Source organism: Leishmania martiniquensis, chromosome 29 (genome assembly GCF_017916325.1).
Source record: "Leishmania martiniquensis isolate LSCM1 chromosome 29, whole genome shotgun sequence".
Lineage (NCBI taxonomy): Eukaryota > Euglenozoa > Kinetoplastea > Trypanosomatida > Trypanosomatidae > Leishmania > Leishmania martiniquensis.
Window position 1 is genome coordinate 454,250 of NC_090164.1, and position 18,579 is coordinate 472,828.

Sequence of the window (18,579 nt, forward strand, 5' to 3'; positions counted from 1 at the left end):
ACGGCACTGCTGCTACGTGTTTACCGCTGCCCCTTATTCTCCCTCTTCCTCTCACATCTCTCACTTTCAAATATGCCCCTTCTCCGGCACGTACGCATGCGGCATGTATCGCTCTTCTCATGCCCTGCAGGCAAATTTATTTTCTGTTGCTTCCTTTTGGTGTCTTGGCCTCTTCACCACAGGTCCCTTCAAGGAATCAACTCCTCATTACCTTCCCTTCTCTGCTTCCTATTCTCAAATCCAGCACACACACACACACACGCAAAGGTACACGAGCGGTAAACCCGCCGTCGTTACCGCTGTCACTGAGGCGCACATCTCTTTTTTTCCTTTTAGCCTCTCTCAGTGCTGGAGTGCGTACCTGCTCTGTGTATGACGCCACTGTGATGCCCATTCGGGGGCGGATATGTATTTTTTGTCGAATAAGCAGCGCACTCTTCTGCTTACGCTGTGCCCCCCTCTCCCCTCTCCTCCTCCCCTCTCTGTGCCTCTCGCTGCTTTTTTTTTCTCTTCCTCCCCTTCTCCATCGGGGAGTCTTGATACGAAACGGTGGGCTGCCGCGCCTCACCCGCCTTTATGTGTCGCTTCCTCCCGACACCCTCTCTGTCTCGCGCGGCATCGTTGTAGCGCTTTCGCTCGCTCAATTCTTTTTTTTTCTTTCACCATCCTCCCTCTCCCTCTCGTGCCCATCTCTGCTTCACACACCTCTTCCGCTAGTCTCTTCTCACGCCCTCCCATCGCGCGCCCCTCCCCCTGTATCTCTGCCTCGAGAACGCGTCGACACGATGTATATGCAGAGGCTCGTTAGCAGCAGCCATATACTTACGGATACTCTCTCAATACGACCTCTTTGCCCCTTCCCCCCTTCCCCTGCTGCCGCTGAAAGACGCGCCGCTACACCGCACTCTTCTTGATTCGGCTCGAACGCGGCCGGCTGAGTCCTCGTGGTGCGGCCACGAGGACTGCTTTGCCTTTGGCCGCTTCTTTTACCCTCCCCTCCCCCTTTCTCCTACGCCGGCGAGGTTGACCATGCCACTGCGTCTCGGTCTCGCCGCGGTGCGTCGGCGTGCACGTTGAGCATCTCGCCTTAGCATCCTCTGTCGTGCCTTTACCCTGCTCCATATATATACCTTCTTGCTAGTGTGGTGCACAGCCCCCCTTTCCCCGCTCGTCTTTTTCCAGCGCGGTACGCGTCGATTTCTCGTTTCACGGCCTGACTGGGAGGTGCTTCTTTCCGCTCACGGGCTCGCCATCGAGAGGAGACGGGCGACGAGAAGCGGGTGGTCCTAAATCTCTTTTCGAAGCCCTTCCTTCCGCGTCTGTCCGCCGTGTCTCCATCGACGCATCGTGCGCTTCGCCGAGGTTGTGGGGTAAATAAAAAAAAAACGGGCGAGGTAAACCACAAACGCGTTTGCCGTCAGACTGCTCCTCTTCGCTGCGTACCTCTTTTCCCTCCGTGCCCTTTGACTCACTCTCACTCTCTCTCTTGTGCACCACGATAGCAGAGCTCGTTGACATACAGAGCGCGCAGCTAGGGGAAGGTGAGCGCCGCGCAGTGATACATGCTGAGGGCAGCACGCGGGAGCCATCCTTTACTCTTTCCCCTTCTCCATACCCATTCTTGTAGCTCCCACGCTTCTCACACCACCGGGCAACTCGGCGGAACGCTGCGAACGCAACACACATACCTACTGAAAATGGACTACGTGTTGGGCGTGCTGTACGCCACGAAACGGTATGAGCCTCTGGAGACATCGCGAGTGCACCAGAGTGGCTCACCGCCGCGCCACATTACGGCGTCGCTCTTACACCCCTCGGCGTTTGCGCCGACCTCCCCTGTCGGCGTCCCACGTGCCGCTGGTGCCGGCAGTGACAGCGAAGCCGAGGAAACCGTCGCTACAGGAGAGGATCTTCTCATCTCTACGGGAGGTAGCCACCATCGCACACAGGCGGTGCCATTGTCGCCCACTGCGAAGACCGTAGCAGCGACTAATGACCCGGAGGCCATAAAGGCTACGTCCCCGCTGAGGCGCGGCGGTGGCCCTTTCTCAGCACCCCCCTTGTCGCCACGCCCGCCACGCGCTCTGGCGTCAGGTTCCGACCGCGCCCCCGTGCCGGCGTCAGTACCGCACTTCTCGGACTCCCGCCTCCGCTCGTCCTCCCTGACTATTCGTGTCATGCCGCCCTCGCCTTCTGCGGCTGAGCACATGCTCTCTGCTCCTCGTGAAGGCTCCCTGATGAGCCCGCTGGCTCCGGGCCTGCACGCGGCGACTATGACCGGGGACGCGGCGCACGCCACCGCCGGTGGAAGCAGTGCTGCGGCAGCTGCCGCGGGATGTCCCGCTACTCGGCCACAACGCTTCGAGCACACCGTGCCCACGAAAGCGCTTTCGGGTAGGTACGTGCTGCTGTACCTTCCCCCGCCTCATCGGCCAGGTGAGACAACCACTGCGGCGTTGTGGAGTGGCGCAGGACCCGGTGGCACCACCCACACCACCACCACCAGCGGCGGCGGCGGTGCCCGTGCGCACCAGACGTCGACGCTGCTGCAAAACCCTCAGATGGACCTTTCTAAGCCGCGTCTGGGGACGAGCACGCCGTCGTCATCTTTCATGGCCGGCGCAAGCCCTCATCCAGTGCCCACCGTCGGCGGGCGACCGAGCTTTTCCGCGCCGCTGGGTAAGTCCGCGGACCCCTCAGCGTCCACATCCACGGCGACTACCGGTGGACACCACCTCAGCGCTCACCATGCCTCGCACAGTGGTGCCGGCGGCGGCCCCGTCGCAGTGGCTCGGCAGGCTGTCATGTGTGCGGCTGCAGCCGCTGCGAGTACGCAGCAGAAGCTGCTGCTCTTCTACTGCCTTCTCCTGCACTGCCTCGCGCACCAGAAGCCGTTGCCAGAGAAGACGACAGGCGCGTCTTTGGAGGGCGAAGGTGACGTGGACTGGGCAGCCTCTGGACCCGCTACCATCGCTGTTCTGGAGTTGCATTACACGACAAAAGGGCCAGTGCGCAGCAACACGGGCGGGGTATCGGTGACTTCTGCCCTTGGCAGCAGCGTAAGCGTTCCCGCAGGGGCGGATGGGCACGGTGGCACAACCTCGATCTCTCCAGGGGCTACCGCAGGGGGTGGAGGGGGCTCACTAACCGCCTCGCCACCGCTGCCCAGCAGCGCCCGAGCGCACGCGTACAGCTCTTCGCCATTGCCGATGTTTCCCCATAGCGGAGCTGACGGCGCCTGTGGAGGCTCGATGCACCCTGGCGTCTCTGTCGGTGGTGGTGGCCACGTCCCAACCACCGCCTCCACCATCGCTTCCCCGCGCACTGTTCACGCAGCGTCTTTGCTCCTCAACGTCGGCGACTATGTTGTCGCGCGGGGTGACACTTGCGCGGACGAGGGTAACGCTACTGCACCGGCAGCTTTGTGCGAGCTGCTCAGAGGTGGCCTCGGCACTTCTGACGTGGCGGCGACACAGCGGCTCAGCTCCGTCCTCCATCACCTTCTACATGGGCAGCCGAACGTGTGGCTCAGTGCAGACAGCGTTGTGTTTGATAGCGAGATAACGCAGAACCCGTACTATGGCGGGTGGTACTCAGTGGAGAGCAACGACGGCTATCGGCGAGTCATGCACATGTGCAACATACAGTCTTGGCCGGCCGTCGTGCTCGTCGACCCGGCTGGCAACGTGGTGACGGTGGAGGCGCTGCAGTACATGGAGGAGGAGCTGACACGCTACATGAATGAGGTGGACGCCAGCATCGCAGCGAGTGCCGCTGACTCGGCGAGTCGTCCGACATCAGCACCGGCATCACTCGCCGCTGATGCGGCCAGCGCATCGGCCCCTGAAACAGCGCGGACATCGGTGAGCGCAGCATGCCCTTCGCCGTTCACCAGCGAGGCCTCGCAGCAGGCGTCCGTCACCCCGCCACTGCCTCCAAGTGCGGCCGGCAGCAGCGGACTGGGCGTGGCAGAGAAGTCGCCGTCACTACTGCAGCCGCGCGCTCCTCTCGTGGCGGAGTGGCCAGCAATGTCGCTGTTGCCGCGAGCCACAACGGTGGCGGGCCAGTCCAGCACGAATCCTTCAGCTGCGCCGCCTGCCGTCGCCGCCGGCGAAGGCGACGCGTCAACTGACGACTCTGCGCGCACACCAGAGAGGCCCAGCACAAGCCTGTCGGGCTCTGCTGGCTGCCGTGAAAGCTCTGTCTCTATACACGATCCACAAGTCCCCACTGCCGAGCCTACCCCGGTGAAGGCTGTTCCCACGACAGCGCGCTACCGGGAAGACAGCAGTGTTTGCTTGGCACCCTCGGCAGCTACTCCAGCGGCGACATCGATCTCTGCAGTGACTGTATCGCCTCTACTCCCTAAGGGGAGCACAAGCAGCAACGAGCTCTCTGCAGGCACACAGCGGCTGTTGACAAGCCCGGGACCGGTGGGGGTGAGGGCCGAGCAACACACGGAGCGAGATGTGCTCCCCGGCGAGCGACCGCTGGATATTTCAATGAAGCCCCGCGCTCACTTCGACAGGGACGAAAGCAGCGACAAGGCGCGGCAAGAGAAGCCTGGGGAGGCGTCTGAGAAGTCCATCAACTTTACGACTCAGCTCTCATCACAGTCATCGATGCCTGCACTGGAGCCGGGTGTGGCCCCTGCCGCTTCCACAGCAGCTTCCTCTCCCACCATTGTTTGCACGACAAAGGGCCACGCATCGTTCCGTAGCTGGGACCCAAAGGCCTACGGCGGCGATGTTGCCGGCGTGCTTGCAGTGAGTGACTTGGACTCGGACGTGGAAACGCTCACTCAACTCGGCAAGACGCAGAGAAGCCGCATGCATGAGTCCAAAGACGCCACGCTATCTGCTCCTCAAGAGGACGCAAAGGCCCGTGCGCCGGCGGCTCAAGCCCCGTTTGGCGTTACGCTGCCTCTGACATATGCCGTGGCGCCTGGCACGGTGGCGCACGCTAACACGGCAGACGGCTTCACCGCGGCCATTTCACAGACCCCGCCTTCACCGCAGTCGCCCTTGCCAGCGCTGCTGCCTATGTTCTCTTCGGCGTTTCCATGGAGCCGCGTGCTCGCGGAGCCGCCAATAGTCTGTGCGCCGCCGCCCTTGATGGCCAGCGTGGGTACTGTCACTACCGTCTCCGTCGCGACCGCTTTCGCAGCGCGGCTTGATGGTGATAAGAGTAGTGCCACCTACGCGGGGGCACGAAAGGAGGACGAAAATATGTATAGGGGGAACAAGGTGGACTGGTCTCCACCGCTGCCTTCCTTGCTTCTGGCAAGCCGCCGTGGAACTGCATCGACGTCGCCGAGCGAGAGGCGGCACAGCAGCTCCGAGGATGCTCGAGAGGACATGGGCGAGCTTGACCAAGCGGCGGGATCGCCCTCGGTCGGGGTAGAAGGCACGCAACACTCGGCGACGCTATTTTGCACGCCCACTGCCACTGCGGCGGTTTCATCACACACGGCGCTCCGGCAAACCGGGCCCAGCAACACGCCTACCAGTGTCTCTGGGTCGGCTGCTGCCGCACCAGCATCCGAGTCGGCAGCTTTCGCTAGCTCGCACGGTAGCTTGCATGTGCGGAATGGTGCAACGCGAGGAGTGGCGCCAGCGCATCCGGAGTTGGCTGCTTCTCCTGATAGTATGCCGCGGAGGTTGTGGGAGCGCGGCCCGCCGATACACCCGCTGCATCGGCTAGCCTTCTGCAGTTTGACTGTGAGTGAGGTGCGGGAGCGGTCGCGTCAGCCAGCCAGCGGCACCACTCTATCATCTTCAGAGCTCGAAAAGACCTATGAGCAGGCACTCCTTTCACTCCTAACGCAGGAGGCCAAAAGCTCGTGCACGGGGGACGCCCCGGACGAGAGCCTTGTACTTCCGTCCTTGTCGCTTGTCGAGAGCATCGATGACGCCAGCGTGCGCCGCTCAGCCGCGTCGCGCGGGTTGCCCTGCCGGCCTCAGTCGCCGCTGCCGGACACGGCAGCCCATCGGATCATGGCAAGACTGCTGGAAAAGTGGCAGAGAGAGGTGGCAGTGAAGTTCAAGCCGTGCACGCATGTGCTGATCCTCTTTGGTGCCGGTTGGCATCCCGGAATGGCGAAGTTCGTGCGCGCAGTGCGCCGTCTGTGCCGCGCTATGAACGAATCCGTATCTGCATCGGCTGGCGCGCCGGCGTCCAGGAAGGGGTCTGACAGCGATGGCGGTGACGTGGTGGGCTTGCGCGGAGGCCTGGGTGGCCTTAACATTCGGTGCTTTAGCAGACACCTAAGCGCCGAGGACGACGATGCCGACCGGTTCGCTTCTTTGAAAGGCTTCTCGAACTCCCTGTTCGACTCGGCTGGCAGCGGAGGTGCGGGTGACCTTGCTAGTGGTTTTGGGGAGGCTAGCAGCCATCTTGACATGCGCAGCTTCGGCAGCCTCACTCGCGCCGACGCTGAAGGCGGCAACATATCCGAGGAAGGGGACGGCGTGGGAAGTGCGTCTCCCTCCGGTGCTGCAGCTTCTGTGGCCGACAAATCCGCCTCCCCCGATGTGGCGCCGCGGCGCCGCGTGCAGGTGATCTACATCAGTGCGGATGAGTCGCTACAGGCCGTGTGCTCCGCTCTGGCTGAGATGCCGGAGGAGTGGCTCTGCGTGTCTCCCTACACGGCACAAAGCACGCTAGAGCGTCAGCTGCAGCAGCACGCCAGCGATATGGCGCGCTGCATCTTCCACGTCAAGTCCTTTCCGCGCATGGTGGTGGTAGAGCTGCCCAATGAGCACCAGCAGCAGCAGCCTGTGAGCACAGAGCGGAAGGAGGCCATGAGCGAAGGGGCCATCGGGGCCGGGGACAGAGATGAAGCCGAGGACGACGCCGCCGACGTGGGTGGAACTCTCATGACTGTGTACGACACCGCCGTGGCATCGCAGCAGCTGCTGGAGCAGCAGTTCAGTGGGCTTTGGACAGTGGTGCAGCTGCACGGCGAGACGCACCTCTACGCTGACCCAGAGGGCAAAGAGTTTCCTTGGTCAAGGAAGCCGACCGACGCGCTGCGTATGAACCAAAGGAATCTGCCTGGCTTGCCACGCGTCGGGCAGCAGACCCGCTCTTTGCTAGCCGGCCCTCTCCGACCACAGCCGCAAGGGCCCCTGCGCACTGCTGGATTGTCGCCCCCCTCGCCACTGCTGGAAAGTAGCAGCCCAGACGTGTTTGAAGATACGACCCTTCCGCGCACCCAAGCCGAGCTGCTCACTGCCTCTGATACATCGAACAAGGCCGCTTTCGTAGAGAAAGACGGCTGGATGGTGGCCGCTAATACCGTGTCGCTGCATCAACCAGTGGCGCATCTCTTCCCACCCATCAAGCCGTTCCTCATCACAGACGGTGAGTTACCGTCTTTGCTGGAGAGAGGGGGTTACTTTGTCGTCCTCGGCGCCTTTGGCTCGGTCGACTCGCAGCTGCATCAGCAGTGCGTCAAGGCCCTTGACGAGGTGCGACGGTGGCTTTACGTGGAGGTAGAGGCGCGTAAGCAGCGTGCGTGGTCGGAGCCGACGCAGTTGCAGGGGATGGCGCCGCACGGTATCTGCCCGACGTCTTCAGCCGCTGGCGGAGATCGGGTAACATTGTCGCCTGCGGTGTGCCACACCATCGCAGGTGGTGGTGCCAGCATGGACGAGAACAAGGTAGCTGCTCGCTACTCGCCAGGTATCACAGCCGCCGCAGCGCTGAGCATAGCCACCAGCGGAGGCGATGCTGGCTCGGCTGCCGTTGTGCAACACCCTGACCACGACAACAGCAGCAACCGTGGTGGTAGCGCACCGGCGCTGCTCGAGGAGAGCTGGCCAGAGGCTCACGGAGGAATATCCCCCAAGCTTACGGCGACAAGCCCCCCAATCTCTGGCCCGCTCTCTCCCCAGCTGGACGCTCCCACCGGACTGCATGGGTTTTACGTGGGCGGTGCCCCTTCACTAGTGAGCTCTGCCAACTCATTCAAGCCTGTTGCTACCGCTCGCCTGTTGCCGGCGGTGTACTTTTACGACTCGATTCTAAGCCATCCGCAGGCGCCGGACTCACCGCCACTCGCAACAGCAGCGCATCACGGCGGTGATGTGCGTGAGCGTGGTAAGCACGGTACCGGAGAGGAGGCTGGGCCGCGGGTGAAGTCGCATTCGGTTCGCCATGCGTCTCCTGGCCCGATCAGCACATCGGCAAAGGCTTCGCCGCGGCGATGCAGCAGTGGCACTGAGAACGCGGCGGCCACAGCAGTCTCGTCACCGTCGCCTGCACCACCGCCGCGCCTATGCGATAACACCTCGGCGCTTCGCCGTCACCACGCCAAAGACCTGGCGCTCTTACAGGAGTACGTCATTGCACCTATTGTAGAGACGGATGGGAAGCAGCTGCCGCTGCGCGAGGGAGAGGTGTACCTAGCGTGCGTCCGGTGGCCACAGCGGACGAATGCGGTACTGCGGCGCCGCCTGGCGTCCGAAGCTGGACCGACTGCCGCAGCACCAGTAGCTGTCACGAGTAGTGCTGCCGGCTTACCAGCCGCGTCGGCGTTCAGCTCCCCTGCCGGCGGCTCTGCCGTGGGAGGAACTGTCTCTCCAGCGCCTGGCACGAACTACAGCTTACGAAGTCTGTCAGCTTCACAGTCTCCTGGACCGCAACAGACGTTTCCGGAGGGGACTCGGCGTCGCTCCTCGACTCCGACTGTCACTTCCCCGTTACCGGGCTCGCCGACAGTGGCGCCGATGCCTGGCGGCATGACCGCGATCGCTTCAGCTGCAGCCACAGGTAGTAGCGGTGCGTTGAGTCACCACCCTTCGACCAGTGCCCCTGCTGCACTGCCTCCCTCTTCATCTGCAGCTGTCAGTGGTGGTGGTGGCTCTGCAAGCTGCACTGCACCCGGCTTGAACTCGCCGTCGCTCGGCGCCGCATATCCACACGTCTCGGCGGCCACGTCCCTCAGCAACACGATTACGATGGAGGAGGAGTGCAAGGAAGGGTCGCCCTATCCGGACGCGACGCCGCTGGCCTCTGTGGAGGCCATCAAGTCATTCCTTTACGACAACATCTTGCGCTTTATGGAGGCTTGAGCAGTTTCAGGGCATGCAGTAACTGAGCCGCGGGCGTGATATGGGCGCGCTGCCGCGTCTTCTTTGACTCCCGCCTCTCTGCCTCTGCGTGCATGCATGCGTGCGTGCGTGTGTGTGTGTGCGTGCGCGCATCGAACCCTCTTCTCTTCTTTCATGCCTTCCCGCGAGTCTGTTTGTGCACTTTTTCTCCTCTATCGTGATTGATTTCGCTATGTGTGAAGGGGTGGACACGGGCGCGCCGCGGAAAGGCTGCATAGACACAGTCGTTGGCGCGCACACAGGCTTGCTTGCTCCATACACATCCAGACATTAGCATACTGAGCAGGCGGTGTTTTCGTATCTGTGGGTGCGCCTGCGCGTGCGTATCGTAATAGCTGGAAGGGCTGTAGACACCGTGCCTATCACCTATCCCAAAGACAGATGAGCCCTCGCGCCTCTGATTCACTGGGCTGTGTGCCACTTATAATTATCCTTGTCGCTCTCTCGCCCTTTTGTGCGTTGGCGTGTGCTTAGTGAGGGTTCGATGGCTGGTGCAGCTTGAATGCAGTGATGCTGGTTCATTTGTGAGGTCATGCTTGAACGAGGGGAGAGGCGGCGATGGCGACCGTGCAGAGAAGGAGTGGACTGATGTTGAGCTCTTGTGTGGCAGCACGTTGCTGCTATGTGGCAGGTACGCGATGGCTTTCCGTGGAGCTCTCGTGAAGCCGCTGAGTATGGCACTTCATGTCATGCCTCCGTCCCGTCCCCCGCTTTCCCTATGGCTGTGTTGGCTGCGGAAGCAAGCAGGGAAGAGGAGGAGTGGGAAGGCGGTGCGCGAAGGTCACACGGTGCGAGTTGGCCACCCACCATATACATTTCAGCGTAGATCGGGAACGCTGGCAAGAGCGCGGGCCAGAGAGGCTCTATGCGGCATCTTCTCCTTTTGTGCCGTTCACCTTTCCGGCACCTCAGGCGGCGGCATGCAAAGCGGAGGGTGACTAAGAGTGAAGGAGAGGGCAGGTATGCTGCGCTGGTGCCACCCCTCTCCCCACCCGCGACCCTCCAACATCCACCGAGCCCCTCTTCCCCCCTCCTTTCCTGTTTTCCACTTCGATGCTCCTCCACCCAACCCTTCGCTCCTCGTCTTGTGCGAGCAGCTGCACCTTCATGGAGGCCCGGCTCAACGCCCATCGATCCATCGGTGCAGACATACGCATGTACAACAGCAATCCGACGCACACGCGCTTGTTGCAGCCCTGGAGCTTCCCTCCTGCTACGTACTCCCTTCGATTCTTCTCAACCAAGTGCCCTAGCTTTGACCCGCTGCCCGACGCTTTCAGATGCCGGTGGGCATAGCGGCCTCTCAAGTGCGCCAGGAGGTGCACAACTTCTGCCAAGGCGTCGTGGAGAGCTTCGGCGTTATTGTGGTGTGGTCTTCCACCCTGGATAGGCGTCGCACTCGGGACGGCGCCGAGGTAGTGGTTGAGCGTGGCCAAGCGACACCTCCTACGCCCTCATCTGTACCATTAGCGGATGCAGCTGAGAGGGCGGCCGCAGGTGATGGGCTTCCGACCGCGTCAACACCAGGGCTCGCTATGCCCCTACCGCGGACCGCGCTGCTGTGTGCAAGTGGCGCTGGTGCACCGCGCCTGGCGCGCATATTCTTGATGCCGTCGTGGAGTTTACTGGAGCGAGACCCGAAGCTGTGGATGCTGCTGCGTAAGAACCTCCTAGCGAACTTGGCCCTTGCTGCTCTGACGCTCATGTACATGGGCCTCTCGCACTACCTTGCCTCGAGCACGTCGTCGCCGGCGCGCGCCGTAGCCGCCGGCGATGGGACTGCCACCGCAGCGCGCCTGGCAGGGGGCACGCGCAACCATAGCGGTGCCGCTGCAGCGAGGTCTCTCACCACTTCCCTGGGATTCGTGCTGTTGCTGTGGCTCGTGCGACTTACTCTGTGGATGCTCAAGTATGTCGGCCAATGGCCATTCTACACTCTTCTGCAGATCATCGGACTCGTATGGTTCAACCAGCTCTACCGTGAAACCTGGCTAGTGCGCAAGGGATGGGTGCTCCGCGGCACTGAACTACGCGAGGCCCCGGCCGAGAGGCCTGCGAAGAGCAAAGCTATGGCCGGTAGTGGTGACAGTGACGCCAGTGCCGTTTCTCCTCGCCCCCTTCCAATGTCACCACCGCCACCGTCAGTCGCCACCGGTGCGGCGCCGCCATGGCTTTCGCTTATCCCCCTATATCCCGTCGCCGACATGTGCGGGAAAGGCGAGGTTGGTACTCAAGACGATGCGCGGGGACACCCGCCTTCGTTACTGCTCATGTGCTTAGCGCCTCTCCTCTGCGTGCCGCTGTACGTGCGGCACACCACCAGCCTAGTATGGCGCATGATTACCCACAAGGGACCGACGGCAGTGCTGCAGGACTGGGTGCTCGGCGACGCGTCTAAAGCCGCCGCCGCTGCTTTGACCACTGCCCGCCACCATCACGCGCATACAGTGGCCGCGGCTTTGCCGAACCAGTCGCAGGCGATCGCCGCAAGTCCCGACTTCTTTGCCACCGTCATTCTTCAGCTAGAGGCTATCAGCGAGGTCTTGTTCAAGGCGCTGGCCACTATGTCCTTCGCGCTATTTGCCTCCGCCATAGAACGGCTGCCACTAATCGGCACACCACTGTGCGCGGTCCTCAACGCTCAGCTGTACGCCTTCTACGTGTTTGATTACCGGTACGCCGCGCAGCAGCAACCGGACGCGGTGCACCATCGCGGGTCAGCGCTCACGTACCAGCTGCGCCACTTTGAGCAGTGCTCCATGTACTACGCTGGATACGGCATGAGCTCTGCTGTGCTTTCGCTGTGGTTGACACGCGAGCTCGGTACAGTTTTTTCTGTGTGTGCCGTCTCGGTGCTGTACTCGTGGCAGGTTGTGTGGAGCGGCTTTGCGGTACCGCTGCCCTCGTCGCGACCCGTGCCACTTTTCTCCGTGTGGTTCTGCGCGGTGGACATGGCGCAGCGGCACTACGCTGTCCTCTGGCGCGTAGCGGTGATTGCAGTCCTGCTCTATCTGCCCTTGGACTGGATGTACTGGTTGCTCGGTTCTGGCGCGTAAAGAGCACGACAGCCGCCGCTGATGCTCTCCGGAGTTGTGTGTGTGTGTGTGTGCGTGAGGGGGGCGGCACTCCTTCCCCTTTCACACCGCCGCACCCTCTCTTTCTCTGCCTGCGGTTGTGGTGCATGTGCTTGTCTGCACGCGTGCGCGTGCGACACGCCTCGCTTATTTTGTTTTACACTCAAGAAGGCCTTCTCCCGCCGGGCAGCCGCGCGATGACCGATGCGCCGCATCCTGGGGCGGTGGGTGGCGAAGATGAATAGAGAACGCTTCCCAAAGCTGTCATGCCGACAGCGCCATCATACAACACACCCACACGCCGTTCGCCTTCCCTCTCCTTCTTTCCATTCTGCGTTTTGAGACGACGCCCACACGCATTCTGCTTCGGACTCTTTTTCTTCCCCCTTTTTTGTGGGCCCTTTCACAGCGTTTTCCACTCGCCTTCGCGGTCATCTGCTTGGGGGACATTTCCGCCACCTCCCCATCCCCTCTCCATCCTCATCCCTTCCTTGCCCATACGCAAGTGAGGGATAAAATAATCCCCTCCCCACACCCACAGCGAATAGGACCGTTGCTGCCTGGCTATTCGGCGTTGTCGTCTCTCCCCTTTTTTCTTCTCTGCTTTCATGGCTGTACTCTGTGCAGTGAATGTTCCCCCCCCCACTCACCCCCTCTCTCGTCTGTTCTCCTCACATGCCTCTATCGCCTGCTCTGTCGATTGTTTACCGTTTTTTTTTGGCTCATCAAAAGCGGCTGCAGATTTCAAGGGTGCCCGCTCTGTGTGCGTGTGTGCGTGCGGGAGGGGGGGTGACGTGCTTCGCTTACAATGGTGACGAGGACTCTGTGGCTTTTCCTTCCTCTCTGCTGAGGTCTCGCGGAGTTTCAGCTTGCCGAAACGGAGTAGTGGCGGTCACCGGAGGCGTGCTATCCCATCCCCCTTGCTTTGAGTGGATGGCGGAGAGGAGCGACTCTGACCAGAGGCCCAAGCAAGAGGTGCGCATTCTTCCCTTCACATGGGGTGTGGGTGACAAGTGGTTGTCTATTTATGCGTGGTGGCGCGCGCATATGCGCGCTATCTTCTCCAACTTGTACGCAGCGGAGACGGTGCTGCCCTTCACCCCTGTAAGGGAGGAAGCGAAGGCGAGAGACAGAAAGAGAGGCAAAGGACACGACCGTTGCCAGATCGAGTCTCGGCGACCTTACCAGAGGACATGCACGCGCGCACAAGGGTACACATCCGCGTAAACAGCAGCTGTAGTCTAGCAGCTGCCGCCCATCTGGCGGCGTTCTTCATAGGGCTGTAGCAGCACCAGCCACAAACATGGTGCGGCCCCATCACTCGCGTGCCTCATCTTCCCCGCTGTGACGTCCTCTGCCTTCTCTCTCTCTCTTCTGCGCAACTTTGTCTCCCGACTCTCCCATCTCATCCCCATCTCTGCTCTGTGCGTACATAAACATACACGTACACGTCGGCGCCCTCTTTCTTACAGGCATCGCCACCGGGGTAGAGGACACTGAAGAGAACGGGAAGTCAAAGGAAAGGCGGCAACCTTGCTTATACACGGCTGGCGCGTCCCCTCCCCTCCTCCCCCCATCGGTAGCGGGCCTTTGCAGTCTTTGCGACCCTTCACGGCGCGCTGCAGCTCGTCATGGTGCACACTCGCTTTTCCTCCTTGCCTGTTGCAGTACGGGCGGCGATCTTGGCTTTGTGTACGCTTTCAGCTCTCGTTTGCTTGGCCGCCGTTGGCGCACGAACCCCCTCCGTGCCCCAGCAATACAGGGACAAGCGCGTTGCGCAGCTGCGGGCTGCTTTGCTTGACAGCGCACTGCATAGATTAGAAGCGCTGCCCGAACCACCGCTGGCGCTGGGCGTTCACACCGCATGCATCAAGTTCGGACTTGGCTGCCCGGATGCGTACATTCAGTTTCTCGAGGAACTCCTTACTCCTTTGAGGGGCCCGCACGCCGATGGGGACATTCGTCGCGTCGCAGGCGGGCAGATAGTGGAGGAAGGAACAGAGACGGCAAAACGTCAGGCTCAAAGGCCGGGGGATGCCAACGCGGCAACGCAAGCCCAACCCACGCTTGAGCCCCCCGAGCAGTGCGTTGGCGACGTGGACAGCTGTGCAGCTGCCACCGCGGCCTCGGCTGTGGAACTGCTGTCGCGCGACCTACGGCTTCCTCTGCAGTTGTCGTGGGCTTACGAGGCGCGGAAACGTCTCGAGAACCTGCTTCATCTTCTTAGTGCTCGCGAGGCTGAGCTCCGCAAAGAAGGCGTCTCACTGACGTGGCTGCAGCGACGCTACCAGGTTCCATCGGCTGAGCACATTCACTTGGTGGAAGACCTAGGGGGTGCCATGACAGCACGGCTACACAACGCTTGTGCTGTCGGCTCATTGCCATCGGCGTCACTGCCCGAAGGACTGACGGAGGAGACGTGGGAGGGCGTGTATGGCTTGTGGTGCCGATATGCCGCGCAACAGTACCAAGCTAGACGCGGCGACGACTTCAGTGCGACTCATGCGACAGCACTACTCCCCTCCAGCCTACTGCTCCTCCCTCCCAAGGCGTGGTATTGTACTGCACTTCAGCATGCGACACTGTACCTGCAACTGCTAGTGCAGGCAGACAGCTTACTTACCTGGGCTTGGAGCTGGACTTTATACGTTGCAATGCCAAGCGCACTCATGGTGTGCGTTTTCATGTGGCTCTGCGCCGGAGATGCGTGGACAGAAGCAGCGGAGGCCTTCGTGTTGAATGCGTCTGCGACCACATCTAACGCCACAGGTGAAGACGACCGCTGGGTGAACGAGGGTGGCGAAGGCCGGCCTGCTAGAGTTGGCACCATACCGCACGAGGGGCGGCCGCCCTCGCCAACCACAGAGTCTCTCTCTCCCCCACCCACCAGCCCTACCACGCGTGGGGCGGAAGCAGCGCTGTCGACGCCTCCGGTAGTGTCAGTCGCTCCCGCAGAGGGGCGGCATGACGCAGCCCCAGCACCGCACGACGCGGTGACCGCCTTGGAGCGCTACCACCGCCAGCGCCATCGACAGCAACAAAGGCAGCAGCAGCGCCGCGCTGCTCTGCTGCGCTGCCGTTTTGTCGAGTGTGCTCTCCACCGCTCCTCAACTCTCTTTTTTCTCAAGCTGCGGCTGCTCCTGTGCCTCCTCGTGGCAGGTCAGCTGCTGTGGAGCCTGTGGCGTGTCTTGACCGCCAGCTATGACGCGACCGCCTCCGCTGCCCCACTGCTGCAGTTCTTTCTCCCGTCCTGGCTGCTGACGTGCCTGAGCGCGTATCTCGTCGTGCCGCTGCAGATGATGCTGCTGGGGACAGCGTTGAAGGGCGCCCTAAGCGCGCATGAAGAGTTGCTGTCCTTCCAAGCCAAGTGCGCGGCTGAGCAGCGGGCTCTTCTGAACGCTGCTGGGCTGCCTCCGCTGAGTGCCTGAGGAGTACGAGGCCGTGCAAGGAGAGAGGATGGTGTCGGCGATGCTGATGCGCCCGCGTTCCCTTCGAGGAGTCGGGGCCCGCACACCTGCACACACGCGGGTCTATACATATATACATTTATATATGCGCATGCGTGCGCAAACTGCTTTGAGGAGACGCCGTTTCCATGCGAGCGCTTCGAGGGACGAAGAAAAAGAACAGCAACCCGGCGTGCCCCTCTGCCCCCGTAAATCTCGATTGACAGGGCTCTAACATTTCCCGAAGAGACGAGCTGAGGCAGTCGTGAGTGCTGAGCAGGGAGAGTGGGGGGGGCGAACAAAAAAGGCTCCCCTGCGTGGCACCGATGAAGATATGGCTGGGGACATTTGTATGTGTGTTGTCTTGACCCTGCCAGCGACCAACGCCACACCTTTCGTTGGTTTCGTTCGTCTTGGGCACTCACCTCTGCGCATCTCTCGTCGTTTCCTCTCTCTCCCTGGCCCCTCCCGCTATCACCGCCCGTGCACCGGTGCTAATCTGTTTCCGCCTCTGCCTTGGTGGGTCCTTTTCCTCTCTCCATCGCACTGAACGCACCGACATACCCGCACACGTACACGTACGCGCCCTCAGCCGGCAGATTCCAGCTGCCCATTATCGCCGCGGACCCCTCTTGCCACCTCCCCTCTCGCACTCGCTCCTATTCCCCTTTGACTCCTTGCTCAAGCACGGAGACGCAGAGAGTGCGCTCTTCAGAGGCCCCAAAAGGGCCCATCATCGATTGACTTGTACGTGTATCCATATTACCGCCCCCTTCCCCTCCGCCGCTAACACGTCCAGCCACGCACAACGCCTTTACAGCATCGAGCCGTCTTCCGTCCCTTCCGGCGCTTATTGGCGCCCTGTGAAAAAGGGAAGAGAAGTGAGGGCTCACCTCTGCGCCGGCACTCTGTTGCATCACACCTCTTCCCGTGCATGTCGTGGGCTCCTCTTTTTCTTGTCTCTCGACCTTTTCTGTTCTCAGTTGGCGTAGTCACCCACCCTCTCCCTCTCCTCTCCCCCTGTATAAGGCCAACCTGCAGTTGACTTGATACATACACACACACACACAATCTATATCCTACGGGCGCGTCAACGGCGGCACTGATACTTGCGATGCCGGCGGACTGTCACCCAGAACGATTTGAGCGGGTCACCGTCTACGTGGACATCGCAGCTGCCTCTGTCGTGCCGGGGGAGGGCGAAGAGGCGGCGGTGCTCCTGGAGCTGATTCAAACTTCTGCCGCAGCGCTCACTCGCAATCTGGTTATCGTTGACAGCCAACAACTTTTTGCTTCCGCAGAGCCGCGAGGGCAGTCGCCGCCCCCAAAGCAGGGGGCCGGCGCCGTGTCGGCGGCCGCGTCTCGGAATACGTCTTGCACAGTTCAGCTACTGCGATATTGGCAGGAGGAGGAGGCGGATGTGTACACGCGGGATGTGAACAACACCGTTCCCTTCATGCGAGACTGGGAGTGCCTGGTGACCTGCAAGGATACACGAGACGGCGCTGTGGCGTACGCGCTGCATCGTCGGCAGATGCCGGTGCTGTCGCTGGCGCCAACGCAGGCCAGCACACCAACACAGGCACCAAAGACCGCCGTGGAGGAGCTGCTTTATGCGTGTGTGCCATGTGGTGCCACACTGGAGGACAAAAAAGATGCCATCACTCACTTTTTCACGTTTCCGCTGGAGTCGGGCGCTTATGTTGTGGCATCTTCGGTGCCTGCGGCAGGCACATCAAAACCTCAGCACTCCTGCGAGACGGACCCCGCGACTGCTTCTGCCGCGACGGTGGTGGTGAACAGGGACGGGTATCCGGTGCGCCTACCATGGACCTCCTCTCTGCTCCCGCCGCCGCCTGCGCGCTTCGCCGGCGTCTTGCAAGAGCTCTGCTTTGCGGACAGCCCGCAGATGAAGGTGCTTCGACAGCGTAATCCACTTCTCCCTGGTGCTCTGGCCGCCTTTCATCGCTACGGGAACCGGGGTCTGCTGCGCAGTGTGCTGCAGCGCGGGTACCGTGTGGAGATGGTAGAGACAGCAGAGGGCGAGAAGGCCACCGCGTCCGCAGACGACTGGGTCCGCCAATTCGCGGACCTGTCAACGACCAACAGCAATGGAGCAGACTCGCATCGGAGGCAGACCACTGCCGTAGCCACCTTGAAGGAGTTTGAGATGAAATGGCTAGACCTTCCGCTGCCACAGCTGCAGTCTTAAGTTCGGGGAGTCGCCCGCTTCATGGGGGGGCGAGTGGCGGCGGACCGTCTGCGACAGTGCTTTGGCGGAAGAAAAAGTATGTGTGTGTGTGGGTGATGTGCCAACATGGTGTGCAGATGGCCGACGCGGTAACAGCGGACGTTGACTCGTGTCTCGGTGTGTGAGCGGATACGGGACACACAGGCATGGGAAGGGGGTGAACTGGTGCCACCCGCTCTGGTATGGTGTAGACGGGGCCCACCCAACTGCCGCGGATCTGCATCATGTATGCGCGGCGGGTACTCGGATCCCTATCCCACGCCCCCACAATGCCTTGAGCTTTTCGTTTTATGTGCTGCGTTTGCCGGAGGCTGCTCTCGTCGTCTTGCCAGAGATTTTCACCTTCTGATGGAGCCTGTGACGGGCGCATGCACTTGCACGTGCGCGCGCCACATCAACGTTGCATGTCTTGCTGTGTGAGCGTGTCCTTTCAGGAGTCACGCATTCACCGCACTTTCACTGCATTGCTGCCCCCTCCCCACGCGCCTCCTCGGTCTCTACGCTTCCTCTACCGTATGCATACCTTTCATTGAAATGAACTCGCGAAGCCCTTTCTCGCGTTCTCCACCGCGCCAATCATCTGCTGCAGGAGTGCATAAGCACACCCTTGAGCGGGCAGGATCTGTCTGTGTGTGTGTGTCTGTGTGCATGATTGCTTGCGGCCGATTTGCTTTCCCTGTGCGGTGTGTGCC

The 18,579-nt window shown here is 61.5% G+C and overlaps 4 protein-coding genes across 4 annotated transcripts; all 4 read left to right on the forward strand.

Moving 5' to 3' along the window:
* Positions 1-1,697: 1,697 nt before the first annotated feature.
* LSCM1_04414 (uncharacterized protein) lies at positions 1,698-9,077 on the forward strand (the record flags this gene model as incomplete). Its single annotated transcript, XM_067321923.1, has 1 exon — positions 1,698-9,077. The coding sequence occupies one exon, from the start codon at positions 1,698-1,700 to the stop codon at positions 9,075-9,077; it is 7,380 nt and encodes a 2,459-aa protein (XP_067177018.1).
* A 1,319-nt stretch (positions 9,078-10,396) lies between these two features.
* LSCM1_04415 (uncharacterized protein) lies at positions 10,397-12,172 on the forward strand (the record flags this gene model as incomplete). The annotated part of the gene is made up of 1 exon (XM_067321924.1): positions 10,397-12,172. One exon carries the CDS (start codon positions 10,397-10,399, stop codon positions 12,170-12,172), a length of 1,776 nt encoding a protein of 591 aa, XP_067177019.1.
* Positions 12,173-13,821: 1,649 nt separating this feature from the next.
* Positions 13,822-15,618, forward strand: LSCM1_04416 (uncharacterized protein; the record flags this gene model as incomplete). The annotated part of the gene is made up of 1 exon (XM_067321925.1): positions 13,822-15,618. The coding sequence occupies one exon, from the start codon at positions 13,822-13,824 to the stop codon at positions 15,616-15,618; it is 1,797 nt and encodes a 598-aa protein (XP_067177020.1).
* Positions 15,619-16,750: 1,132 nt separating this feature from the next.
* On the forward strand, positions 16,751-17,848 carry LSCM1_04417 (uncharacterized protein; the record flags this gene model as incomplete). The annotated part of the gene is made up of 1 exon (XM_067321926.1): positions 16,751-17,848. The coding sequence occupies one exon, from the start codon at positions 16,751-16,753 to the stop codon at positions 17,846-17,848; it is 1,098 nt and encodes a 365-aa protein (XP_067177021.1).
* Between the last annotated feature and the right edge of the window lie 731 nt (positions 17,849-18,579).